We start from the raw sequence: 26685 nt of genomic DNA on the forward strand, positions 1-26685 counted from the left end.
GCTTTTTTTTTTTTTTCACCTCTATTACTCATTGATTTTTTCTTCGATGTGGGGGGCGCGAAATAGCTAGACAGGCCATAATCCGGAAACGGGCCGAGATTGCGGATGGAAGGTTAATTCTATTCATTTACATGTTATACACGGTCAGCAGGAGAGGACACAGCTAAAAGCCGGCTTTATCAAGCCAATATCTGTTTTTCGAGTCACGACTGACCTTCGATTTACTCCTACTGTCAAGCTTTGCTTTGACATCAGCTTCGTCGTCCATAGCTTTGCTATTGTTATCCTTCTCAACTGTCTCCTTGTAATCATCATCCTCATGGTCATCTAGACTCATAAAAATATCAGCTCTCACTCCGGTACTTTGAGCCTTGGGTATTTTATTTTTCTTGCCACTCTTTCGTCTTTTACGAACTGGAGGCATGACAACGTTAGTAATGTCGGAATCTGATGATTCTACGGTAATGTCAGCATACTCCTCTTCTAAAGTAGGTCGGTCCCGTTTTCTCTTCTTTCCTTTGCCTTTATTGAGTTCTGACGGTAATGGGGGTAAGCCTCCAGTTGTGTAAATATCTTGTGGAGTCTCAGAACGAGAAACTGAAACATAAGCCTCGTTGATGATCTTATCTCGTGCATCTTCAAAATCTCTTTCTTTTCCTGTGTATCGTATAATTCCACCAAGAATACTCTGGCCTAATCTTTCCTTGTAACTGGCAGCTTGTAATTCGTAACATTTGTTGGTTAATAGTTCAAAAGCACCAATAAACGATCGTTTGATATTTCGAATATCGTAAGAGCTTCGACTTATGTTATTTGAGGGGTCATCAGGGTCTTGAATAGCCAATGCAAAGGTATTACTTGCGCCCAAGTATGAATGCTCTTCCTTTTTCAAATAGCATACAGTTGGATTGTATGATAAGATGACATTGTCATATCCAAAATTGTATCCATACAGTTCAAAAAATTCAATGAGGAGAACTCCTAAATTGTCCAAAGGGTCAATGGAATTCGTAATTAACCTCGGATGCAGGGAGAGGAAGCTATGGACTAAACATATGATAGAAAATCCTCCTAATCCTCCATGATGAACATTGTTCATTCTTCTTACAGCTAGAAATTGTTTCACAATTAAAACCAGTTCTCTTAATCCTGGGGTTTCTCTTAACCAGCCTTGTATTCTCTCTGCAGCTCTTAAGCCGTTCGTCTTTTCAAAAGAAACATCTATATGAATTTTCGACCTTGGTTCGATGAATTTGATGATAGGGACTTTAGCCCTTGCTATCGTTTCTATGTTTACCCCTAGGTTCTTGCTTCTGAGGAATGATGACAATTGGTACAAATATGATTTCGCACAATACTTTCCAGAATCAGACGTTATGACCATATCAATATCCGATCCTGGTAAGTACAAGTCAGTGGCAAAGGATCCAAACACGTTGACATAGCAGTCAGGCCACAGATTTGTCGTGATTTCTTTCCTTAATCTCTTGACTGCATTATTTCTAGCTTCAATCTCTGCTATCGAGGGAGAAATGTAATTGATAAAGTCTTTTATCTCCAAAGTTAACCAGTCACTCAGCTCTAGTTGTTTGGAATGATCCCGGTTTTTTATCCATGGGTATTGTTGTATGGGCTTATCATCTAGTGGTACACCTTCTTCATCAGCACTCTGATAAGCATCGTAGTCTGCGATTCTTCCATCTTGTTCTAAAACTTGCTCTGTATGATGATCTGATTCTTCGTCTGAGGAAAAATCAAAACTGATAAAGTCCTTATTCTCCGTGAGTTCATTAGATTGTATCTTCTTGGGCTCGGGTGAAATTAGTTGGGTTTGAACGGAAGTTGCCTCTTCAGTCTCTTTGAGCATTATTCCTCCTTCATTTTTTATGCCATTCAAGCTTTGCGATATAGTACTGTCAGCATGATTTTTGCTTACCAAAGTGACAGCCTTTTGGGCTTCTGTGATCATTACAGTTGAACTACTAGTAGCTTGATATGGTGCAAGTATTTTTTTTTCCTCATACACCCTCCGCGGGTGTAAAGAGGCAATGCGACATTTTGATTACTTTAACATTATTTAATTGTGTAGGGAATAAACATTCCCAGACATAGTTCCAACAAAAGCCACAGAATTTTTCAATGCTAGCTTGTTTTCATTAGCGAGTTCAAATTCCAAAGAAACTGTTTTGGGTTGGTGAAATCCTTTGCATATAAACGTAATCGATTCGCCAATTTTTAGAGAGCTTTTTAAAATGAACCCATCTTCAGTTTTTTGGAATAAATTAATGTTCCCAAAACTATCACTGGTAAGCAAGCACTGATCTGATAAAACAGACACCAGGGAGCAAAGTGATAATTTATCTTCAACCGGTAATGCTTTGATAGACCCAATGTATGGTTTATCCAAATCTATGTCTTGACAGGATACTCCTAATTTGAAGTCACCTATGAGCAGCTTAGAGTCGTTGAAGAATGACAGACATGAGCTAGCAATTCCAACCACCGAAAACAAGATCTGATCCTCCAGTTCTTCGTTATAGATTTTGAGATGACTACCAACTGCAACTAAGAAGCCCCCTCTAGTTGCAAGTTGGGATATGGTGCCTATTGGCACCCTGACTTCCTTGAGCTTCTGCAGGTCAAAGTTAAATGATCTGATCACGCTTTGATCTGATTTATGATCGTTACTGGAAACGTAGAAATATTTGTCCACAACTATGTCTAGCATTTCTTCAGCATATGTTTTTATATGTTTTATCTGTAGTTTCTGGTCCAAGATATAGATAAACGAGTGAATTTCAGAACCAACTTCCTTCAGACCTAGTACATAAAAAGATTCACCGCGCAGCAATATCTTTCTTATCACCCCTGGTACTGTTATTGATCTTCCATCGACTCCAAACAAATGGCTCTTGCTAATAGTGCCTTGAGCCAAAAGAACATTTCCATGCCCATAACATAAACCAGCAGTTAAGGGACCAAGAAATCCATCAGACTCTAGGCTCAGTAGTTGAGTTATTTCATAACGGCCTATGTCAACGATTAAGGACTTATCAGTTGTAGAACTGATGAAAAACTTTTGATCCTCAAGATGTACCATATCATTTCCTATTGTCGATTTCCCAACATGCACAAACTTCCACGATGAGATACTGTAGAAGTCCTGAGACTCAATTTCTAGTTCTAGCTGTCTTTGGGCATTCAGTAATTCCTGCTCTCTCTCAAGTTCTTCTTCAGTTTTGGGAAGTGCGTGAATGTCAAATGAGACAAGATAATAATCTCCTGTATTCGATCCCAAGATGACTCTATGTTCGTCAATAACGTGAAACACTGTAAAAATCTGTTTCTGTGTGATCTTTGCTCTCAAATTGGCGAGTTCCCGTGTAAGGATTTTAACTGCCGCCAGTTTATTAATACCGAAACTTGCGTTATTTTCAAACTTAAATATTGTTTTACCAGAAGGGTATATTGAATGGATTTCCTCTCCTAGAACCATTAAACACCCATTAGGAAGTGGAATTGACAAGACTGGAGTTTCTGGTAAGGGCTGAAATTTCCTCAGCAGTTCACAATTGAATTCACTAAATCTTGAACTGTGTTTAACTACTCGATAGTACTTGACCAAGTATTTCAAGTTTGAATCTCTGACAACCAAAGCCAGAATATTATCCGCCAAAAAATGGCAGTTCTGAATCAGTTCATCCGCTAAGTAAATGTTGCAAGGCTTCAAAAATATTCGGTTTTTTTTCAAAGTTCGATTTATTTTTCCTGCCGGAGGATTATGTTCAAGGGCTTGTTTGTAGAGTTGCTGCTTTGATGGATCCAGGTACATTATGTGGACAAAGTTGTCAATAGAAGATATAGCAATGAAATTTCCGTCTTCTGTGACAGTCATTGTACATATTTCACCTTTAAGACCTTCGAATGTCACTCTGTCCACTACAACGAAGCTATTCTGCTGGTCCGAAAACGCAATTAACCATAACTGATTTGACTCTGTTAGGCATACCAGCCAGTGTCTTCTATCGGATGGATCATCTTTTATGACTGGGAGGCTTTTCAAACACAGTATTTTTTCATTGATTGTAATATCAAGTAAGTGGTGCAATTTGCCATCACAGTACTGTTGAACTTCCAAGCGATCGTGTCTTATGAGAACCAAAGAATTAACGTCATTTTCTATCAACGGAGCCAAATTCGAACAACTAATTCCATAAGATCTTCTTTCGATGCCCAGCTTCATTTACCTTAACCTGTGATCATGAATATAAACTCAGAAGACGAGTCTCCTATGATGATGGAATCGGAATTTTTCAATTCGAGATATCTCTTGGGGGGTATTGGAATATCATTGACATTAGTCCCAGACATAGAACCAAGATCAATAATGTATGGCTTTATTGTACCTTTCATTTTCCTGAATTGAATAACGGTGTTTACCTGACCAATGTCCACATCTGCGAGTTTAAAATCACAGTCGTCAGTATTGCCCAAAGTGTAAAAGGAATTATTCAGAGAGATTCGTTTCCCATCAGGGTAGATGTCATTGAAGAGAAAGATGTAGTATTTATCCTTCGGAGGGGAGGTTTTTTCTGGCGGCTCGCTGTAATTCTTTTCTTTCTCTGAGCTTGACTTAGATTTCAGATCTTTGGAGTCTTGCTGGCCCAAGATTCCTGAGGGCCCGATGTTAAAAGTAGGTCTCTTTGGGCTCTGATCTCTCTTGGTATTAACGGATGAACTATCCCTATTATAGGAAGATCGTTCACGGTACATCTTGTATTCCTCATATTGACTTTCTTTTGGATCATTTCTCTGTAGTTTAGTTTTATCAGTCACTTGTTCCCTGTCTTGCCCCATTGTATTTTTCTCCTGTTACAATGTGATGAGCTTCTCGTTTCTTGATAGAAAAAAAAAAAATTNAGGAAACAGAAATAAAAAAATTTGTAGTCTAAAGAGAACTTACAGTATGGCAAGGAATCAAAAAATCTCAACACAAGAACGAAGAAACTTGCGTGAGAAGCATCAGCAAGCTCAAAAAGACCGTCAAGAGAAGCTTGCCCAGCTTGATCCGAAAGAATACACCAAATTTACAAAGTTTTCTGAGCTTCCTCTATCCAGACAAACGCTAATAGGATTAAGAGGAGCCCACTTCATAGAAATGACAGGGATACAGAAAGAAGCTATTCCACCAGCTCTCCAAGGGCAAGATATTTTAGGAGCTGCCAAAACGGGATCAGGCAAAACCTTGGCCTTCTTGATTCCCCTGATAGAAATGTTACTGAGAGAAGATTGGAATGAATTTGATGGTGTCGGAGCACTAATTATATCTCCCACTAGAGAGTTGGCTATGCAGATCTATGAAGTTCTCCTAAATATTGGTAAGCATAGCAGTTTTTCATGTGGTCTAGTCATAGGGGGCAAAGACTTCAAGTATGAGTCCGAAAGAATCGGAAAGATTAATGTACTCATTGGAACACCAGGGAGATTATTGCAGCATATGGACCAATCAGCCAATTTGAATATCAACAACTTACAAATGCTAATTTTGGATGAAGCTGATAGAATCCTAGACATGGGTTTCAAGAAAACCCTGGATAGCATCATTTCCAGCATTCCTCCGCAAAGACAAACGTTATTGTTTTCGGCCACCCAAACAAAATCGGTCCAAGATTTGGCCCGTTTATCGTTAACTAACCCGAAATACATAAACAGTTCCTCGGATCTTGATCTGGCAACTCCAGATTCCTTGGAGCAGTCCTATATCGTTGTTCCCCTCAATGAAAAAATAAACACATTATGGTCATTCATCAAAACTCACCTCAAATCGAAAATTTTGGTCTTCTTATCATCTTCCAAACAAGTGCATTTCCTCTATGAGGCATTCAGGAAATTGCAACCGGGTATATCTTTGATGAAGTTGCACGGCAGACAGAAGCAAACGGCAAGAATCGAAACCACAGTCAAATTTTCTCACGCACAACATTGTTGTCTGTTTGCAACGGATGTGGTTGCCCGGGGTTTAGATTTCCCAGCCATTGACTGGGTTGTGCAACTTGACTGCCCGGAGGATGCTTCAACATATATTCACAGGGTTGGTAGATGTGCCAGAGCTGGAAAAGAGGGGAAATCATTGTTAATACTAACTCCTTCTGAGGAAGAAGCTTTTGTGCGGAGACTGGAAGCTAAAAACATCAAAAATATCTCCAAATTGAATGTAAGAGGTGCAAAGAAAAAGACGATTGAGCCTCAAATGCAAGCGTTATGTTTCAAATCTCCAGAATTAAAGTACTTGGGCCAGAAAGCTTTTATTGCTTATTTCAAATCAGTTTTTATACAAAAAGACAAAGAAGTATTTCAAGTTCAAAAGTTGCCGGTTGAAGAGTATGCCAAATCTCTTGGACTTCCAGGTGCTCCGAAGATCAAACTGCTGGAGAAGTCCGCCAAAGCCATGACTGAGGAGCAACTATCCAAGTTAAAAGAACGAAAGAACGCATCCAGGCAATTACTTACCCTCTCAAAACTTGATGAGAATGGAGAAGAAAAACCTGAAGACAAGAAGAAGGTTAGAACAAAATATGATAAAATGTTTGAAAGACAGAATCAAAATGTGCTTTCGGAGCACTATAGAAATTTGAATGCAGAACAGGATGATGAGGAAGAAGACTTTATCTCTGTCAAAAGGACCGATCACGACTTGACAGAGAACGTCCCTGAACTTGACAACCTTCCAACTTCTAAGAGGGCTGCTAAAAAGGCTTTGTCTAAAAAGGCTATGTCAAAGGCTGGTGCCAACCCCAAGAAATTGGTGTTTGATGACGACGGTAAAGCGCATGAAATATACGAGCTAGCAGGAGAGGAAGAGTTCCATGAACAAGGTGATGCGCTGGATCAAAAGACCAAGTTTATTCAGCAAGAGTCCACAGTTATGGCTGAAGCTGACTCTGAAGATAAGGTGGTTGCAAAGGAGAAAAAAGTCGAAAAAAAGAGAAGAAGACAAGACATTGAACGAAAAGCCAAAGAAGAGTCTGATCTGTCTGAGGAAGATGATGAAGAAGACGAAGATGAAGAAGAACTTCCAGACATTGCTAGGGACTATGACAGCGACAGTAGTGGGGACGATGAGCCAGACCGTAAGAAGACTAAAAAATGGTTCGAGAATGACAGAGGCATCAATGGAACTGATTTTAACACTAAGGTGATTGAGTTGGAGAAGCCTGATACTATTGATGACATGGAAGCTTTGGCTGAACAATTGCTTCATGGATAAATAGACGAATCAACCATGACATCCACTCAAAAATGACTTAAATAAGATAAATATAAGACTCCAATTCAGCGATTCGCTAATGATAACTTACCACCACTAGCATACCCCAGAAAGTAAGTAGAACCAGCTGTGTATTCTTAGGATATGACGGATGGGAATCTAATTTCTGACTTGATGCGGAAAAATCTCTTGGAGTCACTCAATTCTGGTAGTGACCATGAGGATGAGGTGGAGGAAGAGGAAGAAGAGACTGATGCTGTGGGAGAGTTGAACCATAAAGAGTGGTCTGGATCAAATGCCAAAGATTGTGATTCACGGTTCAATGTAGCAAATGGATTTGAAGAGTCACCATATCAATTGAAGGAGTGGACAGCCCAAACTTATTACCAACCCTTTCAATCAGAATCTGTCAAGCCTGTAATATTTATCGCACACCATGGGGCCGGCTCTAGTGGGTTAACTTTCACATTGCTTGCCAAAGAATTGGTTAGCATCTCCAAGGATTCCCAAATTAATTCTGGAGATGAATTGGACATACCGGGATTCTTTTGCTTTGATATGAGAGGACATGGTCAATCAAAGTTTGTTGAGACAGTGGAATCCAAAGATTATTCCATTCAAACACTATGTGTCGATTTCATCAGCATTTTGAATGAATTCTTTGCTAGGAATGAATTCGATACTGTCAAATGTAGACCTAGTATATTTTTCATTGGTCACTCCCTTGGTGGATCAATACTGACCAAAATTTTGAAAGAGGATATGATTGAAAACCAGTTCATCAAAGATTGCATCAAAGGATTAGTTCTCCTAGATATTGTGGAAGAAATTGCTGTGAAGGCTTTAGACGGGATGCAAGGCTATATCGATCATAGACCAAAGTCATTTGCTTCCCTATCAGATGCCTTACAGTGGCATTTAGATTCTGGGTTACTACATAATGAGGAATCAGGGCTTATTTCTATCCCTTTTCTATTTTCTAAAAGAGAAACTGAAGGCTCTCCGGTATATGAATGGGTGACAGACCTCAAGTCTACAAAACCATACTGGAAAGGATGGTTTACAGGGCTGTCCAATGGGTTTATTACGATATCTTCAAGAATTGCCAAAATGCTAGTCTTATCAAATCATGAAAACCTAGATAAGTATCTCACCATTGGTCAAATGCAAGGTAAGTTTCAATTAGTGGTTTTCCGGAATCAGCAAAACTCACAGTTTGGACATTTCATACATGAAGACATTCCAAACAAAGTAGCATACTCCATACTAGATTTCGTCGATAGAAATGACTTCACCCGTCCGAAGTCAGTTTTGCATCACGATGAGGGAACTTCTCAAAGAGAGCTCATACAGAAACTAAACGCCAAATGGGGTGTTAAAAATTAAGCAACGTAACCTATTTAATCAACGGTCATGGTATCTAGTTGAGATGTATTGTTCTTCTCCAAAGTCTCCACTACTTGATCAATCTTTTTTCTAGCCCAAGAGAAGCTTGGATCGATTAAAAATGGTCTGAGGTCAAATCTGTTATCATCTGGAGAATACTGTTCAGCATGGTAGCTAGGTGTGCTAACTGTTTGCTTATGCCTGTTGACTGCATAGAACCACCAAAACCGTTTTACTTTGGTGCCTATTTCTTCTGGTGTCAGACGAGGAGACCATTCGTGCAGCAACTTAATAAACATGGAGTAAGGACCACATTTGTTGACCTTTCTGAGTCTTCCAAAAATAGACAACTCCTCATAACTCATTCCCATGTCGGCTTCATCTGATTGTACATGAGTGTCGGTAATTGGTTCCAATTCTGCTGTGGGTGTAGCGTCAACAAAATCCCGAAGTATAGGCAGATCAAACCGGTTTATAGAAAACTTAATGAAACTAATGAGATCAGTCTTAGAAATTCCTCCTATTGGATTTACATCTGCAGATGAACAATCATACTTGGTCAAATAACCTCGAAGCTGCTCATCCACGTTGGCACTTCCCAAAACCAACAAACCACCAGTGTTTGTTCTACCCCTAGTCCAAGGTAGCAACTGGGCAAAAAGGTAAGCTAAAACCATTCTTAATCGGGCTTGAATATTTTGAAGGGCCAAGTTTTCAATTTGACTACCACCAAATACTTTGAACACCGGTTTTCTGCCTGTTACTACCTCAAAGAGGCTGACTAATGCAGTGACCACTGAATCCATGTTCAAATCAACATGATAAGATCCAATTCTGGCTGCAAGATCTCTGGATCTTGCTCTAGTCTCTATAGATGAGTTGGTAGTACCCATATAACAAGTATGGAAGATCTTATTGCAAAGCTCTTGAGGGGTCTCAGGAATCCAACCTTCTGGCATGTTAGCAACCAGCTGAGCATCTCGTATAACTTGTTCGTTTCCTTCTAATGCTTCTTTTACTACAAGAGTGCACATTGAAAAGACAATCACTGATGTGGCACAACTGTCTATTCCACCACTCAACGGGACAAAGTAACCTGAACCTTTACACCTTCGCACATAGTCCCACAACCAGCAAGCAGGTCCGAATGCAATCTCTTCCTCTGGAAGATGGTATCTTATCTCACGAGGCGATGTTGGTACGATGGTGGGGTCAAAACTCTTTGAATCTGGAGATAACTCAATAGCAGCATGAACTCTTTCGTAAACAGGAGTAGAGCGACTTTGTAGACCATGTGAAATCATGTTTCTATAGGACCTGACATCTTCTAAATCCACAGTGGCAGTTATTACTTCCACATCTTTCAAAGAAAACTGGGAACCTTGAGCTAGGACTTTGCCATTGACAACAATAAGTGCACAACCATCATAGTACAATCTATCACCATCACAGCCTTTTTGATTGGAATACAAATATATTCCACCACACTTGGTAGTAGCCTCTGTAATAAGATCCATTCTGGTATTCAGTTTTCTCAACTCATGGTGGGAACCACTAGAATTTGCAACAATTTCAACCCCATCCAAGGCCATAGCAATATGAGGAGCTTGCGGAGTAAACAGCTCTTCGCAAGTTTCCGCACCAATACAAGTATCCAAAGTTGAAATAACGGCGTCTCCGAATTGAACTGTTATTTGGCCCGTGATCTTTTGTAGTAATCTGGGAAGAACAAACTCTTCAACGTATTGCGGCTGTAACCAAGGCGTAAAGTATCTCATTTCTCTGTAATTGCCGTCATTAGCTAAAAATATCTTGGGGCGGATCAACAAAATTTTTCCGTCATAGGATAGGATACGACAGTTGTAACGTCTATTCTTGTGCATTATTGGTAAGCCGATATCCAAAAGAATTCCATGAGTTGACTCATTCTGAAGTATAGAAGCATACATTTCCCAGGAATGCAAATAAGTGTCGTTCTCAAGAAAATGATCCAGGCACCCGTAACCAGAGATCTCCAATTCAGGTCCCACTCGTAAAGAAGCTTTGGCCTCTTTGGCCTCCTTAATACTCTGGAGAATCCTATCCCTATTCCCTTCAAAGTCTAAAGCCCATTGATTCAAAGAGCAAGTTGCTAAAGTAATATAATGCGGCATGTTAAATTTGCACTGGCAGACAACAGAACGTCAATGGTTCGATCTTTAGGTGAGTGCAATTAGGACCGTTAGTAGTGCTGGTAGGCTATAAACCAAGTTGTGGAGATGAAACGAACAGAGCTATATGATGTTAGGATCTATACGCGTTGAAAAATCGAAGCATTCGTACGACCCAGATGAGACGGATTACCTATTGCTCTTACTTTCAACATGATCCTTCAGTTATTAAGTTATGTGGGCATAGTATCCGGGTTTGTATCAATTACGCTGGCAATTGCCTCTGGATTGTACTATCTTTCTGAGTTAGTAGAGGAGTACACCGAGTTTACGAGAAGATTAATTGGCAGACTAATAATAGCTATTGTTGGTGTATTCCTGTTATTGCTATTTCTAGATGGGTTCCCAATCAAGCTGAGCATTTTTTCTCTTTTGACGTACTATATCTACTACAAGAATTTAAAGACATTTCCGTTCATTGACTTGACTGGTCCCGTGTTTGTCTCGTCCTGCATACTGGCGGTGCTCAACCACTATATGTGGTTCCAACACTTCAGCAATCCATACATTCCAACAATAGAAGAAAGAATTTCTCCCAATTACATACCCCCACACATTCCAACATTTGCTGAAATTGCAAGCTTTTTTGGAATTTGCATATGGTTGGTGCCGTTCACGTTATTCATTTCATTGAGTGCCAGTGAAAACACTCTGCCTTCCACATTGAACGATATCAATAGATTCGACAAAAAGAACGACGATACTACAAGACAGAGAGGAGTTGGACTAGTCAAATTAGCCATAGGTTTTGCTTATGAGACATTCTACAATTTTGGTAGGTTACTCGGGTATGAATGGGATCCAAACCAGGGTCGGATTATCTAATAGAATTGAGAAATGTATTTTCTTTGCGGTGTCCAACAGACTTAATTTCTGGATGTAGACGGTGAATCTGGGGTTTCAATGCTGGGTGTTGGTCTCCTTGTTGGTGATATAAATGGCAAATTGCGAGGTTGTTTGGACGTGGAATCCGTCTCGACACTGTTGGAGATGTTGCTTCCAAGGGAAAACGGACGTAATTTATCTGAAGACCCTGAGTTTGCTGTGTTACTTCGACTCCGATTTTGTTCGATTGATAAATCTTGCTCTGCCCTTAATTTGGATAACCGCTTCTCTCTCTGGGCGTTGACTTCTTCCTTATCAATGACCATTTGCTTCAGAGATTGTAGAAAGTTTCGATTCAGCAGGTTCGCCAAGAGACGATCGCCAACTGCAGAAGGTATCATATTGAACGAGTCTTGTTGCTTTACGTCTGGTGGTGGTCTAAGGATAAAATGGACGAATGGAATAGAGCCAATGGCTTCTGAGTTATTCAACTGCTTGCCAAGTTCGTCTTGAGTAGAAGCATCGATGCGATCAGATAGGTAATTGAATAGGTACCACGTAGCTGCGGCATTAGCTTGAGGCAACTCCAGTTCTAGAACTTTCATCAAATCTGATGATGCCGATTCTTCTTTAGAGAATAATTTAACGAGTGAGGTATAGGAAAACTGGCCCAATAGAGAGTCACTCAACTCCAACAACCACAATTTGAGCAGTAAGATCCAGATAGCCACATTATCAGGATATAACTCCTCCAGTTTATTAATAAATTGATCCATGACAAATTCATCCACGCTAACCTTGTTATCTTCCTCACTAAATAACATTTCCCAGTTATGTGTATTCATGTAATATAAATTCCTGAGTTGGGTAGCCGTAATGAGTTCATAAGGTTTAGTCCATAAAGTTTTATCAAAACCGGACGCTGAAATTCTCTCTAAAACTTTCATAAGAAACAAAGGAACGGACTTTGTTGACAAGTCTGACTCGTTGGAATTGGTTACCTGAGACGAAACTTCGCTTCCAAACAAAAGTGACTTGGTCTTGTGAAATTGAGATCTTGCTTGTAAATAAGAGCTGTTGTATTCGTATGCCTTGACAGTATTCCAAAGCTGATTATCGACTGGATTCACAGACAGATAGCCTCCAAGTTCATTTTCAATATATGGCTTAGAAATTTTGATAGCGTTCTTGACCCAAGACGGTTTCGTTTTGAAGGTTTTGTTTGAAGGGATATTAGCTTTTAGGAAGTCATTTATTTCCTGCACAGTTGAGGAATCATCATAATCTTGAGTGCCCTTCAAAGATTGTTCCGATATACTGGCATTTTTAACTGTGGTATTATGGGTAATCTCTGTAAACTTGCTAATCACATCATACAAAAACTTGGCTCTTCCTACCTCATGTTCTTCAATTGCGTTGTAAAAATGAGATATGTTGGTTTCTAGTTGTCCTCTAGCTTGGCTTAAATGTTGATTGGCCAAAACAAAGTCCTGATAGAGAGGTTCATATGTTAATAGGTAATGGTTCAGTTTAGTATTTGTGGTACCTGAAGGTGTAATTGAAATTGTCGGTGCGAGAGAGGGTTGGGTAGTAGCAGTAGAAAGCTTTGCCAAATCTTTTTCTTTTGCTAATCTTTTGGCAAGTCTTGCCTCTCTTTTGGCCTGTATTCTTTTTTCCCTTCTGGCTGCTCGGTCTTTTGAACGCTCTTCAATGTAGCTTCGCTTTTTTTCTTCCACTTGGTTGGAGTCAAATTCTAGAATATCCTTCATCAATGCAGTCCATTCAAACGTGGCTCTATCATCGTCTGATCTAAACTTATATGAAGAAAACTGTAGAAGACTTTTAGATTTTATCAATCCTAAATCCAATAAACGTTGGCAAATCTTTTCAACCTGATACCTTGATATAGCACCTGCTCTCTTGGAAACGTCTCTGGAACTTGGAGGAGCAATGTTCAAAATCATCCAGTCAATCAAATCTGTTCCCTTGATACTCTCGATATAAGAGGACATGAATGGAATCTTGGATCTTTCCAATGGTATTTCTTTCACTAGTTTTATTGCAAATCCTTTGAACTCTTCGATACTGTTGAATCCCAACAACTTATCACAGAGCACAATTGGGAAATCTTTGGAAAAAACATAGGCCGGATGCTCATCTTCGAACTGTTTTAAGTTGTCCTCTGCCTCAGAGGGTTCAGAATCCGACGAGATATTGTCAGAATTGTCTTCTGCCAGTCTTTGCAAGGATTCCCTTAATTCGATTTCTCTCTCCTGCTCTTTTTCGGTCATAGCTTTTGACTTCAAATTCAAGTTGGAGATTTTGCTTGTAAACGATGCCAAGGAATGTTGTATATTGGTTGGAATAATTGCATGGTCTGATGAATTAGTACTCAGATCTGATATGGTCAAGATGTGCTTGACCAATTTGTCCTTTAAGTTCCGAGTTTCCGTCAAACAGTCATCGTACTCATTAAAGGAGTTCTGCAGCTCGGTCTCCACATAATTGAGAAAGTTCTTGTATTTTGCAATGTACTGTTGAGTAGGACTTAGGATCTGATTCGTGAGCTGGGAAGAGAGGGCCAGCTCATTATCTGCCTCGTCAATTGTTCTATTGATTATCAAATTGAGCATATCATTGACAGATTTCTTCTTTGAATCCGGGAATGTCCCATTTAAATCAAATAAATCTTGTTCGGCTGTATTTATCCAATCGTTCAAGAGATCAACTCTGCTAGAGACCAGCTTAGACTGGTAACCCTTTAATAGCTTCTCCAATTTGACTAAATTGGCGTGGTTCTCCCATAAAATACTGAAAACATGATTGATTCCTTTTTCATAACCAGAGGACCAATAATGGTTGACTAAATGTGTATTCAATGCCTCCATTGACATGGTTAACAGTTGGAAAAGTACACCGTGTGAGAGGAGAGATCAGGGCGCATTATACCAGCTCCTACCGAATCGAGAAAATATTATCGTGAAACATAATCATAGTGGTGACCCAACCCTTTCAACAAGTTCTTTCATTAAACTTATGGTTATTCTTTTGATTTACCTATTATATAATACATGATTAGAAGAGCCCTTCAATCTCTCCCTTGTCATTGACTTCGACATTCATGAACCCACATTTAGTAGCCAAACCTGGAATAGTTTGGATCTCCGAAGCCAACGCATAGAGGTATCCTGCGCCTACAGAGGCTTTGATGTCTCTGATAGGGAACTTGAATCCCGTAGGAACACCCTTCAGTTTGGCATCGTGAGAAAGAGAGTATTGGGTCTTTGCAATGCAGATAGGAAGCTTGTCAAAACCTTGAGCTGTGTATTCCTTAATTTTCTCTTGAGCTTGAGGAAGGAATTCAACTTCAGCAGCACCGTACATCTTTTGCGCAATAGCACTGATCTTATCAGCAATAGAAGTCGATTCTAAATCATAGATAAAGCTGAAATTCTCAGGCTGTTGTCCGGGATACTCGTTGTTGGCAGCACGAATGATACCAGAGGCAAGATCGACAGCACCAGCACCACCTTCTTCCCAATGGTTGGATACAATGGCATCAATAGCACCGGCTTTGATAGCTTCCTCTCTAATGATATCATGCTCCTTATCAGTGTCACTGCTCATTTTGTTGATGGCTACGATCACACTACGTCCATACTGCTTGGCATTTTCAATGTGCTTACCGAGGTTAGCACAACCTGTCCTCAACATTTCTAAGTTCTCGGTAGTGTATTCCAAAGGCAACTGTTGGCCAGCTTTAACTTCACTTCCTCCACCGTGAACCTTGAGAGCTCTCACGGTAGCCACGATGACAATAACGTCTGGCTCCAAACCAGAAGATCTACATTTGATGTTCAGGAAACGTTCTCCACCCATAGTGAAATCAAAACCAGCTTCAGTGATCACGTATCCCTCTTTGCCCTTTCTTTCTTCGTCTGGAAGATTAGGGTCGGTTCCAGCTAGCTTGAGCGCAATTCTATCGGCCAAAACAGAAGAAGCGCCAATAGAAATGTTAGCAAAGGGACCAGCATGGACAAAAACTGGAGTTCCTTCCAAAGTTTGCATCAGATTAGGTTTGATAGCATCCTTTAAAATAGCGGTCAAAGCACCAGCACATCCCAGATCCTCACAAGTCACTGGTTCGCCACTCTTGTTGGAGGCAACCACCATACGACCTAATCTCTCTCTCATATCTTTCAGAGAACTACAAAGAGCCAAAATAGCCATGCATTCAGAGGCGACGGTAATTTCAAAACCAGTTTCTCTGGTCAATCCCTTTTCGGTTGGAGCTTGGCCAATGGTAATACCTCTCAACATACGATCGTTCAGATCCAAGACTCTTTTCCAAGTTATAGTTTTTGGATCAATGTCTAGACGAACAAATTTTCCAATCTCTTCCTCGGTCCACTCTCTTGGATCTTTCTTGTCGAGACCTAACTTGGCAACTCTGGGAAGTAACCCGATGGGAATGTCCCTTGTACCATCTTTTTTCTCGGGGCACAGTCTCTTCCACAGACCCTTATCAGTTTGAGTAGACTCGTGGAAAATCCTGGTATCCAAAGCTGCTGCCAGTAAATTATTAGCCATACCAATGGCATGGATATCACCAGTGATATGCATGTTGAACTCATCCATAGGAATTACTTGAGAATATCCTCCTCCAGCAGCACCTCCTTTAACACCAAAGGTGGGGCCCATTGAAGGCTGTCTGACATTAGCAAAAGCTACTCTGTTCAAATGAGATCCCAATGATTGAGCCAATCCAACGGTCGTGGTAGATTTACCCTCACCCAGTGGGGTAGGAGTGATACCAGTGACCAATATGTATTTACCGTTGACCTTGTCTTGCAATCTCTCTAAAGTGTCCAGACTGACTTTACCTTTATAAGCTCCATAAGGTTCAATTTCTGAATCCAAAACTCCAGACTCTCTGGCAACCTCAGTTATGTGTTTGGGCTGCTGATTTCTCGAGATTTCATAATCAGATGGAACGGGCTTAGTCAAATTTAACTTTAGACGTTTGAAATCAGACATGCTATCGGTAAGTTTAAACAATCTCTATCTTTCCCGCAGAATTTGCCTATCAAAAGGAGAGAACTGGAAAAAGGGTTTTTTGATTTTCTGATATTTATATATGTAATTTTCAGGATGTCAGGTCTCTGACTCTGTTTGTGACTCGGTCGAACGGTCCTTTCCCTTGCGCGTCTAGAGTTAGCGCTGAAAAATTCCTAAACTGGTAACAGAGGGTTTAGCGTTGGCTTCAGTCAAACATCTAAGATGACTGACTGTCAAGAGAAGCCTTAGCACTTTCTAAAACGTTGGCTAATACCATAACAACTGTCATTGGTCCAACTCCTCCAGGGACAGGAGTAATCAAACTAGCTTTAGGCTCGGTAGAGGCATAATCCACGTCGCCACACATTCTTTGTCCTGATTTCTTGGTAGCATCAGGAACATAATTGGTGCCAACATCTATAACAACAGCGCCTTCCTTGATGATGTCTCCTGTAATGAAATTAACTTGCCCGACGGCACTTATCAGTATGTCTGCATTCTTGCAGAAGAACTCCTTTTGTGCTTGAGTTGATCTAGAGTGTATGACAGTCACTGTACCCCCACGCTTCTCTAATAATTTTGATAAAGGCCCGCCAACAATGTCAGATCGTCCGCAAACTACGACGTTTTTTCCTGAAATCTCGACTTTTTCATGATCCAGCAAGTATAGGATTCCCTTTGGGGTACAAGGAACGTATAGTGGCTTGTCGCTCTTTTTGAAGACGGATGCAAGGTTCAAGTTGGTAAAGCCGTCGATATCCTTGCTTTGAATGACCTTGTTTGTTATCAATGGTTCATCAAGGTGTTCTGGTAAGGGTAACTGGATCAAAATGCCATGAACACTGGGATCCTGGTTGAGGCGTTCTACTTCGGTAATCAATTCTTCTTGATTGATATCGGCCGGAAATTTCAACAGTTCACCTCTGATTCCTACTTCTTCTGAAGATTTGAGCTTCATTCTAACGTAGACTGAACTGTCAGGACGATCTCCCACTTGAATGATGGTGAGCCTTGGTTCAAATCCAGGATTTTTCTGTTTTAGCTGTTTGATCTCATCCGCTATAGACAAACGGAGTTCCGAAGAAATTGATTTACCGTCAATTTTCACTGCCATTCTGTTCTGTCCCTTGTGTTATCTATTCTCTATGACGAGGTAATTGAAGGCTCACATGTAAAAAGGACCTATTTTTGTTTCGCGGAGCCAACCCAACAGGTGAGTAGGTGATTATGTCATCAAGCTCTATGTCTTTTTAGCCTATTAGCATAATCATTCAGTTGGCCAATTCCTTCCTCAGTGACGAAGAATTTACGTTTATCATCGTCCCGCCACAGCATCACACCAACTTCATCAGCGTAGTTAGCCAATTGCTCAAATTCTTGGGCATTGGCAAAATCTTTGAAAAGAAAACCGGCAAAAGTTTGAAGTCGATCCATTTCCAACTGCCAAAGCTTGATCTGGTCTACTACAGTTGGAGGAATTACCTCTAACTTGACTTGCGACCCGATTTGTTGAGTTTCCGTGGCGTTCGAATCGAACTCTAACTTTTTAAGTAATTTTTCTTCTGCGAGTTTCTTCATTTGTGAATGGGCATGTGTTTCCAAATACTTTATTATTTGGTCAGCAGTTATTCCATTACGTAGAGCCTCTCTTACAGATTCTCTTGTGATCATTCCCGTAACCATATTTGCGAATCTTGTTCTCAAATGAACAAACAGATTCAGGATAGCAATCTGTAGGGGAGAAGTGGTGTAACAGTATAGTTTGAAATTAGTTTCCAGCACTATAGATCCGTGGTCTTTTACCTCCGGTCCCCCTTCCAGCACTTGATTCATTGACATCGATGCAGTTTTGAATGTTGTTTTTTCTGATGTCAATGTCGTTGCCATTCGGGTTGGGTAGAAGTATCTATTTTTCTCTGGATAATAAATTAATCCATAATCAACCAAATCCTCCAGCATTATCACTTGGGTGTCACTCAAGAGAGTAACAGGGTACTGTTTTCCTAGTTCCAGAGAACCCAGCATGAAGATAAAATTCAACACATCGACTGGATTCATCATTAATTTTTCACTCATCCGAAGATACTGTAGCAGAAGTTGCCATATCTGGGCATTGATATCTTGTAACAAAAACTGAAACCCGTCCTGCGTAATTTTCATGGATTTCAAATCCATATTATCTCCTTTGAAACGTTTAGGTGTGGCTATAAACTCGTTCTCTTCGCCAATATCCATCAACCCACTATGCCTCAATAACGAGAGAACGCCGATTGAGGGCAATTCAGGCACCTCTGAGCCTACCATGAAATGTAAGATATTTTCCCACTTCATTAAAGAGTACCGATCCAGGAACTCCTCCGAAACTTCCTCCACATCTGTCATCTCGATATCATTATTGAGATCATTACTCATTTGGGATCCTGTGAGAGCATTACGAAAATTCTTACGAAACATTGGGTTCAATTGAAGTACAACAACGTTTGTCAACTGCCCTGTATTAGGATTAGTCCACTGTTTTCTGACATCCTTGATCAGGTTTAGCTGTTTCAACCTTTTCAGACATTCGTTTTGGTACATCTTATTCTTTCCGATTGCTCCTGGAAAATTAGTGACTGCGGACGACGAAGACGACTTTGTAGAGGACGAAACCAAGTGCGTCATGTTATCTGGACGTATCCATCTTGTCAAGTCAATGTAAGAAACAGAATGCTCATTGAATAGAAGACTCATGACGTAGAATTTAGCTAGTGAGGGCAATAATCTGAAAATAGCTAAACATGTGATTGAAGATTGGTACAATTTGTTGTGCACAGATTCAGGAAGGTTCTCCAAATAGTCGTTAACAGTGGTCTTCAACAGGTTGGAAGAATCACTCATGTTCCTGTCCCTGAAATGTGCCAAAAGATCTCTATCTCTAGGATCAGATTTTTTGTAGAGACATCTGAGTATCGAAGCTTATGTAAACATTTTCCAAGAAAATTTGTAAGCTGTTTGTAGTTAGCATTTTTTTTTTTCTGAAACTTTTGATTTGATTTCTCTCCAAGTGCTTTTAGTTATCAGCACAGAAAGGGGTGGTTTTTTGGAAACAAAAGTAAGCAATGCCGCCTCGGAAGAAACCCTTGAATAAGCCAGTTAAAACGGAAGAAGCTGATGACGCTTTTGGTGAACTTTTGAAACCTATTTACAAAGGAAAAGCCCTAGCTGATCCAATAAACACGGCAGAAGATAAGTGGAACCTTTTACCAGCTTTCCTTCAAGTTAAAGGACTGGTTAAACAGCATCTAGACTCTTTCAACTACTTTGTGGATAAAGATTTGAAAAAGATTATCAAAGCTAACGAAAAGGTGCTCAGTGATGTGGATCCGGAGTTCTATCTGAAATACTTGGACATCAGGGTTGGATATAAGTCTACAGAAGACTTACAGAAAGTCAAGCGGAACATGATTCCGCCCCACCAATGTAGATTGAGTGATACCACCTATAGTGCTCCAATCTACGTGGATGTTGAGTATACCCGGGGGAGAAAAATTATTATGCATAGAGATCTTGAAATTGGTAAAATGCCTATTATGTTGCGCTCCAACAAATGTATATTGGAAAGCAAGGATGAATCTCAAATGGCTTCGTTGTGTGAATGTCCATTAGACCCTGGTGGATATTTTATTGTGAATGGTACCGAGAAGGTAATTTTGGTGCAGGAGCAGTTAAGTAAAAACAGAATCATTGTAGAAGCTGATGATAAGAAACAAATCGTGCAAGCTTCAGTGACTTCTTCGACACATGAAAGAAAATCTAAAACATACGTTGTTACCAAAAATAACAAGATTTATCTCAAACACAATTCCATCTCCGAGGAAGTTCCTATTGTGCTAGTGCTGAAAGCTGCTGGAATCGTGTCTGATTTGGAAATCATGCAACTAGTTTGTGGCGATGATTCAACGTATCAGGACCTTTTCACTATCAATTTCGAAGAAGCTGCAAAACTCGATATTCATACTCAAAGGGATGCTCTAGAGTATATTGGTAAACGAGTTAAGACCATGAGAAGACTAGGTGCTCCAAAATTATCTATCTATCAAGAAGGTGTCGAAGCGATTGCAAATACCATTGTTGCACATATCTCTGTCGAAGATCTTAACTTCAGAGAAAAGGCTATATACCTTGCCATCATGACTAGAAGAGTGGTTATGGCGATGCATAACCCCACAATGATAGACGATAGGGACTACGTGGGTAACAAAAGATTAGAGTTGGCCGGTCAGTTAATGTCGCTTCTATTCGAAGATTTGTTTAAGAAATTCAACTCAGATTTCAAGGCCAATATTGACAAAATTCTCAAGAAACCTAACAGAGCCTCAGAATTTGATGCTTTACTAAGTATCAATGTTCACTCCAACAACATTACCACAGGTATTAATCGTGCCATTTCAACAGGAAACTGGTCACTAAAACGTTTCAAGATGGAACGGGCAGGTGTCACTCATGTATTATCTAGGCTGTCCTATATCAGTGCTTTGGGTATGATGACTCGTATCTCATCCCAATTTGAGAAATCTAGAAAAGTTTCGGGTCCAAGAGCTTTGCAGCCTTCCCAATTTGGTATGCTTTGTACTTCTGATACTCCGGAAGGTGAAGCTTGTGGTTTAGTTAAGAATTTGGCCTTAATGACCCACATTACCACTGATGACGAGGAGGAGCCAGTTAGAAAAATTTGCTATCTGTTAGGAGCTGAAGACATTAAGATTGTGGATTCCAGTGTAATTAGTTCTCGAAGCAACTTTGGTGTCTACTTGAACGGTACTATGATAGGGGTCATCCGATATCCAACTGTGTTTGTTACCAAATTCAGGAAGTTGAGGCGGTCAGGAAAAGTTTCCGCTTTCATATCCATCTACATTAACTCGCATCATAAAGCTGTTCATCTTGCAGCTGATGGAGGTCGTATTTGTCGTCCTTTGATCATCGTAGAGAATGGAGTTTCCAAAGTTGAGGCACATCATTTACAAAAACTGAAAGATGGAGAATGGCAGTTTGATTCTTTTTTAACGAATGGTCTAGTGGAATACCTTGATGTCAACGAGGAAAATGACTCCTTGATTGCTCTGTATGAAAAGGATATCAAAAATTACACCACCCACTTGGAGATTGAACCTTTCACAGTTCTTGGTGCAGTAGCTGGTTTAATTCCTTACCCTCACCATAATCAATCTCCAAGAAATACATATCAATGTGCGATGGGTAAGCAGGCTATTGGAGCTATTGGTTATAACCAATTCAACAGAATAGATACTCTGTTGTATCTTATGGTATATCCCCAACAACCAATGGTTAAAACAAAGACCATTGAATTAATCGGCTACGACAAACTGCCTGCTGGACAAAATGCTACTGTTGCAGTGATGTCGTATTCAGGATATGATATTGAGGATGCCTTGGTCTTGAACAAAGCCAGTATTGATAGAGGTTTCGGAAGATGTCAAGTTTTCCGTAAGAATACTACATTGCTGAAGCGATATCCAAACCATACAAAGGATATTCTGGGTGGTATGTCCGTCAATGATCAAGGAGAGCCCATTTTTCAACACCGTTCATTAGGACCTGACGGTTTAGGAGAAGTTGGTTTGCCATTAGAAAGTGGGCAGGTTTACGTGAACAAATTTGTCCCTATAAATTCAGAAGAATCCATCATTGGCCAAACTCCAGATGATTCTCAGAGAAAGGAACAACACAGAGAGACGCCAATGGTTTATCGTGGACCTGAACCAAGTTATATTGACCAAATGATGATGTCACTTGGAGAGAATGATCAGGTTCTCGTTAAGGCTTTACTTAGACAGACTCGCCGACCCGAATTAGGTGACAAGTTTTCTTCCAGACATGGACAGAAAGGTGTTTGTGGTATCATTGTACAGCAAGAAGATTTGCCATTCAATGATGATGGAATATCTCCCGATATCATTATGAATCCTCACGGTTTCCCTTCTCGTATGACTGTGGGTAAAATGATTGAACTTATAAGTGGAAAAGCCGGTGTTTTAGACGGATCTTTACAATATGGTACTTGTTTCGGGGGGTCTGATTTGAAGGAGATGTCTCAAATATTGATTGATAAAGGATTCAGTTACAGCGGAAAAGACCAACTTTATTCTGGTATTACTGGCGAGTGTCTGCAAGCTTACATTTTCTTTGGTCCCATTTACTATCAGAAACTGAAGCATATGGTTTTGGATAAGATGCATGCTAGGTCGAGAGGTCCTCGGGCTGTATTAACCCGTCAACCAACTGAAGGTAGGTCAAGAGATGGTGGTCTTAGATTAGGTGAAATGGAGAGAGACTGTGTGGTTGCTTATGGGGCTTCCCAGCTGTTACTAGAGAGACTAATGATCAGCTCCGATGCTTTTGAAGTAGATGTCTGCAATACTTGTGGTTTGATGGGGTACAATGGCTGGTGCCCAACTTGTAAATCCAGTGAATTTATCATCAAAATGACAATTCCTTACGCTGCTAAATTGTTGTTCCAGGAATTAGTAAGTATGAACATAGCTCCACGTTTAGAACTTGGGGATGTCTTTTGACGACGGGTACTATTAGGTGAAATAGATTCTACCAGTTAGCGATTTAAGAATAAAAGCATTTAATTATAGATCAATATCATACAAAAAATAATTTGCTTACCATAACTCCAATTCTTCGAACAGATCAACTCTTCCCTTGCATTTGTTTAGGTTATGTGCTACTAACTCTCTGATTTCGTCAACCATCTTGGTAGGCCCACAAGTGACAATACCAACAGAGCAGTCCTCCGCTTCAGTAAATTCGTCAACAATTATTGATTTCAAGTCAGGCCTTCCAAAACTAAAGTGCACAAAATCTTTGATGTTATCAACGGAGACATTATCAATTTCCAAGAGTGAAAAACTATCAGATACCGACTCTTTTTCCTTATTTACAGTATCCTTAAAATCGTCTTCAGAGACGTACATTGGAATAGGAGTTTCTCTCGTTAAATAAATCTGCACCTCCAGAGCCTTATTTTGTGGACATTTTTCCTTCAACAGAACAAGCTCAGGTAAGAACGATTTGATAGTGTGAAAGCTCTGGGAAATCCAAACTAGCTTGACTTTTTGACTAGCTATTGTGGGATTTTTGTCAGTAACCAACTTGAAAGCATGATCAAACGGTCCTGGTATACCGTTACCCCCAGCCACCAGAAGGGCCCTATCATATTTGTGAAGGGGAGAAGAATGCCCATAAGGACCCTCAACACCAACCCTCATTGTTATCTGTCCGTTGGCGGTCTTGACAGCTTGCTCGTAGATTTTCTTAGTTATACCCTTCTTAACTTTAATGTAGACAACAATCTTGTCATCATAGATAACTGGTGTGAAGGGGTGGGATTGGAAGAATCTTAGCTTATCACCAAAATACAGGAATATATGGTTAGCTGGGTTAGACTTCCACCTAGATGGCTTTGGGAAACTTACCTTCATAGTTTCCTCCCCAACAACCTGTATCGTTGCCTTTGGAAATCCATAATAAGCAATCCTTACTAATCTTATAAGTCTGTCAAATGCCCAGATGGCAATTGAAGCATACACCCATTGCATCCATCCCAGTTCAATGCAGTGGTACCATATGCCCACAACAAACAAACAACCAAGTATTATATGTGCATAGAGGAAAAACTCGTACATTGTGTTCCTAACACAGTGGAAGGAGAACAGAACCATCAAACTGCACACAATGGTAGCAACGACACCCCACTTCCAATATGTGTCTGCAAACATTTCTGGAAGATAGTCTCTTTCCAACCAAGTCCATGCAGCAGAATGCATGATGGCATTAAATACCATTATTCTGGCAATCCATTTATGATAAACAATAAAACTGGAAAAGTTGAGACCAGTGCAGAAGGAGAGAATGTTGTTTCGACCTCCAAACAGGAACAAAAGAGGTAGTTGAACAAATGCTATAATACCTGTTCTGTCAGCAAAATATCTGATTCTAGCTTCAGTCTTATTGAGGAAAATCACGTCATGTGCAACATTGTAGTGAACACTCATCATGACAATGTAGGCGACAAGATAACCTCCAATGATAAAAAAATCAAGTCGGGTGGGTAACAATGTAGTGAAGACCTTCCAGAAACCTGCTGCTTCTGTATGTTTCCTTCCAACTAGTGCCGGAAGCGATATATATCTTCTAAAAGCATTGATCACTCTGTTTCCCTTAAACTTAGTAATTAATCCAAATTTTTTCATCAAGTTAACCAACACAAACATAAGCAGTATTCCAACAACGTAAACATGGAGCACGATAGCCACTGTATCTTGAGAAAAGTCAAAGTTCCAGTAAAACTGAACATATGACTTGTAGTAAAGATCAACAAATGTCAGATTGAGCTGGACAGGGTTGTGCAAAATGTCTGCAGTGGCATTGAACGAATCCGCTTGAATAAGGTACTGAGATCCATTCTTGGCTTGATCTTCAAAGTAATCTTGAGTCAAGTTGGAAAGTGAACCGTACTTTGAACAACTTTCCTGCAAAGCATGGAAGCCTCTTTCAGCATAGCTACCGTCGTCAAACTGATTCAAACATATTGCAATAGTTTGGAAAGCTGGTTCATAATGACAATTTATCTCCCAGTATGTGTCCTTTGTAATAGGAGTGTAATCAAACAAGAAGCTAAAATAACTACAGCTGTATAGAGCCATTGCACCAGGGTCACTATATTTAGCTTGCGCTATGGTGAAGAGCAGTGAAGCCAATAGCACAGGAATAAATTGTAGCATTTTGAACACGGCCTTTCCAAGTGTATAAGGTTTTGCCTTGCCTTAAATAGAATTTCTTGAAAAGACGTAAGAAATTAATTGAATAGTAGTAATTGGCTGAATTTGTCTGAACATGAGAAATAATTTCAATGTTATGCAGGAGCTGCATAGTAGACTAACTTTCCGACCTGGGAATCATGAAAAGCCGACCCACATCAACGATAGCTGTTTTCCGTGTTTGACATCTGGCTATGAACTATCTTGATGCTGCGACTTATGGGAGTTATTTCAATTTGCTTTTTGAAACATGCCAGGGGGACAGTCCGTTTCAAGATCTAAGTATCAAATCAACCCGTTTTGTGGAAAGCGTTGGTCATTGAAGAGTGTATTGACTTCCACCTTCAGACAGGTTTGAAGATTGCATAATTCTTACCCCTGTATAATCTGGACTCAAAAGCTTATTTCGACATCCCCTTACTCTGCGATTCAAAAAGGAAAAAAGTGAGCATATTTTGTTTTCACAACTTGATATCTCAAACGTAGGGGAATAATTGAGAGTGGAAAGTTCTGTTTACAGACTTTGGCTATTGCTGGGACAAGTACAAGAAACGAAAACTTTTCTCGTGCAAAAATAATTCCGAGTGGTTAAAATGCTGGACTACTTTATTGGATATAATAAAATTGATATTTTTTTGGTGCATTGAATAATGCAGGAGGCTGCACAAAAAATCTGCCGTCCAAGCTTAAGTGTGAACCTATGTAAGTGATCAACGAAACCCCACTATCCAAGAGCTATTGCAGCGGAACTAGCATCCCCGTTTTGGATCTCATGGGATTAGGAAGATGTTTCAAAAAGAAAGTAACAAGATTCCAAGCACAGAAACAAGAAACAGCCGTAAACAAAATAAGCTTTCAGTCGCAATAAAATGCTAAATCTCGATGGACGGATAACAGAGGTGGATTTTTTATCAGATTGATCAATCAAAAAACGATAATATCAGTTACCATAGCGCTAATTTCAAAAGCTTGATTTATAGCTGGTGCCTCAGTTTCACCAGGATTTTCCGTAATTACGCACAGATCAAGGGGGGCATGAGCAGAATCCGTGGGTCAGGACACTCGGCAACGGAAATAACGACAATCTATATCTACAACCTGCCTGCGTACG

General features: G+C 40.0%; 11 protein-coding genes across 11 annotated transcripts; 4 read left to right on the plus strand and 7 right to left on the minus strand.

Moving 5' to 3' along the window:
- Nucleotides 1-163: 163 nt before the first annotated feature.
- PAS_chr4_0229 (Catalytic subunit of TRAMP (Trf4/Pap2p-Mtr4p-Air1p/2p)) lies at nucleotides 164-1969 on the minus strand (the record flags this gene model as incomplete). Its single annotated transcript, XM_002493593.1, has 1 exon — nucleotides 164-1969. One exon carries the CDS (start codon nucleotides 1967-1969, stop codon nucleotides 164-166), a length of 1806 nt encoding a protein of 601 aa, XP_002493638.1.
- Nucleotides 1970-2077: 108 nt separating this feature from the next.
- On the minus strand, nucleotides 2078-4243 carry PAS_chr4_0931 (uncharacterized protein; the record flags this gene model as incomplete). The annotated part of the gene is made up of 1 exon (XM_002493594.1): nucleotides 2078-4243. The coding sequence occupies one exon, from the start codon at nucleotides 4241-4243 to the stop codon at nucleotides 2078-2080; it is 2166 nt and encodes a 721-aa protein (XP_002493639.1).
- Nucleotides 4244-4248: 5 nt separating this feature from the next.
- Nucleotides 4249-4857, minus strand: PAS_chr4_0230 (Hypothetical protein; the record flags this gene model as incomplete). The annotated part of the gene is made up of 1 exon (XM_002493595.1): nucleotides 4249-4857. One exon carries the CDS (start codon nucleotides 4855-4857, stop codon nucleotides 4249-4251), a length of 609 nt encoding a protein of 202 aa, XP_002493640.1.
- A 109-nt stretch (nucleotides 4858-4966) lies between these two features.
- On the plus strand, nucleotides 4967-7267 carry PAS_chr4_0231 (Putative nucleolar DEAD box RNA helicase; the record flags this gene model as incomplete). The annotated part of the gene is made up of 1 exon (XM_002493596.1): nucleotides 4967-7267. The coding sequence occupies one exon, from the start codon at nucleotides 4967-4969 to the stop codon at nucleotides 7265-7267; it is 2301 nt and encodes a 766-aa protein (XP_002493641.1).
- A 144-nt stretch (nucleotides 7268-7411) lies between these two features.
- On the plus strand, nucleotides 7412-8653 carry PAS_chr4_0232 (Protein with carboxyl methyl esterase activity; the record flags this gene model as incomplete). Its single annotated transcript, XM_002493597.1, has 1 exon — nucleotides 7412-8653. The coding sequence occupies one exon, from the start codon at nucleotides 7412-7414 to the stop codon at nucleotides 8651-8653; it is 1242 nt and encodes a 413-aa protein (XP_002493642.1).
- Nucleotides 8654-8667: 14 nt separating this feature from the next.
- Nucleotides 8668-10806, minus strand: PAS_chr4_0233 (Glutamine-dependent NAD(+) synthetase; the record flags this gene model as incomplete). Its single annotated transcript, XM_002493598.1, has 1 exon — nucleotides 8668-10806. One exon carries the CDS (start codon nucleotides 10804-10806, stop codon nucleotides 8668-8670), a length of 2139 nt encoding a protein of 712 aa, XP_002493643.1.
- Nucleotides 10807-11016: 210 nt separating this feature from the next.
- On the plus strand, nucleotides 11017-11688 carry PAS_chr4_0234 (Integral membrane protein of the early Golgi apparatus and endoplasmic reticulum; the record flags this gene model as incomplete). Its single annotated transcript, XM_002493599.1, has 1 exon — nucleotides 11017-11688. The coding sequence occupies one exon, from the start codon at nucleotides 11017-11019 to the stop codon at nucleotides 11686-11688; it is 672 nt and encodes a 223-aa protein (XP_002493644.1).
- A 41-nt stretch (nucleotides 11689-11729) lies between these two features.
- On the minus strand, nucleotides 11730-14582 carry PAS_chr4_0235 (Hypothetical protein; the record flags this gene model as incomplete). Its single annotated transcript, XM_002493600.1, has 1 exon — nucleotides 11730-14582. One exon carries the CDS (start codon nucleotides 14580-14582, stop codon nucleotides 11730-11732), a length of 2853 nt encoding a protein of 950 aa, XP_002493645.1.
- A 3397-nt stretch (nucleotides 14583-17979) lies between these two features.
- On the minus strand, nucleotides 17980-19623 carry PAS_chr4_0238 (uncharacterized protein; the record flags this gene model as incomplete). Its single annotated transcript, XM_002493601.1, has 1 exon — nucleotides 17980-19623. One exon carries the CDS (start codon nucleotides 19621-19623, stop codon nucleotides 17980-17982), a length of 1644 nt encoding a protein of 547 aa, XP_002493646.1.
- A 221-nt stretch (nucleotides 19624-19844) lies between these two features.
- On the plus strand, nucleotides 19845-23321 carry PAS_chr4_0239 (Second-largest subunit of RNA polymerase III; the record flags this gene model as incomplete). Its single annotated transcript, XM_002493602.1, has 1 exon — nucleotides 19845-23321. The coding sequence occupies one exon, from the start codon at nucleotides 19845-19847 to the stop codon at nucleotides 23319-23321; it is 3477 nt and encodes a 1158-aa protein (XP_002493647.1).
- A 96-nt stretch (nucleotides 23322-23417) lies between these two features.
- On the minus strand, nucleotides 23418-25538 carry PAS_chr4_0240 (uncharacterized protein; the record flags this gene model as incomplete). Its single annotated transcript, XM_002493603.1, has 1 exon — nucleotides 23418-25538. The coding sequence occupies one exon, from the start codon at nucleotides 25536-25538 to the stop codon at nucleotides 23418-23420; it is 2121 nt and encodes a 706-aa protein (XP_002493648.1).
- Nucleotides 25539-26685: the final 1147 nt, after the last annotated feature.

Source organism: Komagataella phaffii, chromosome 4 (assembly GCF_000027005.1).
Source record: "Komagataella phaffii GS115 chromosome 4, complete sequence".
Classification (NCBI taxonomy): Eukaryota; Fungi; Ascomycota; class Pichiomycetes; order Pichiales; family Pichiaceae; genus Komagataella; species Komagataella phaffii.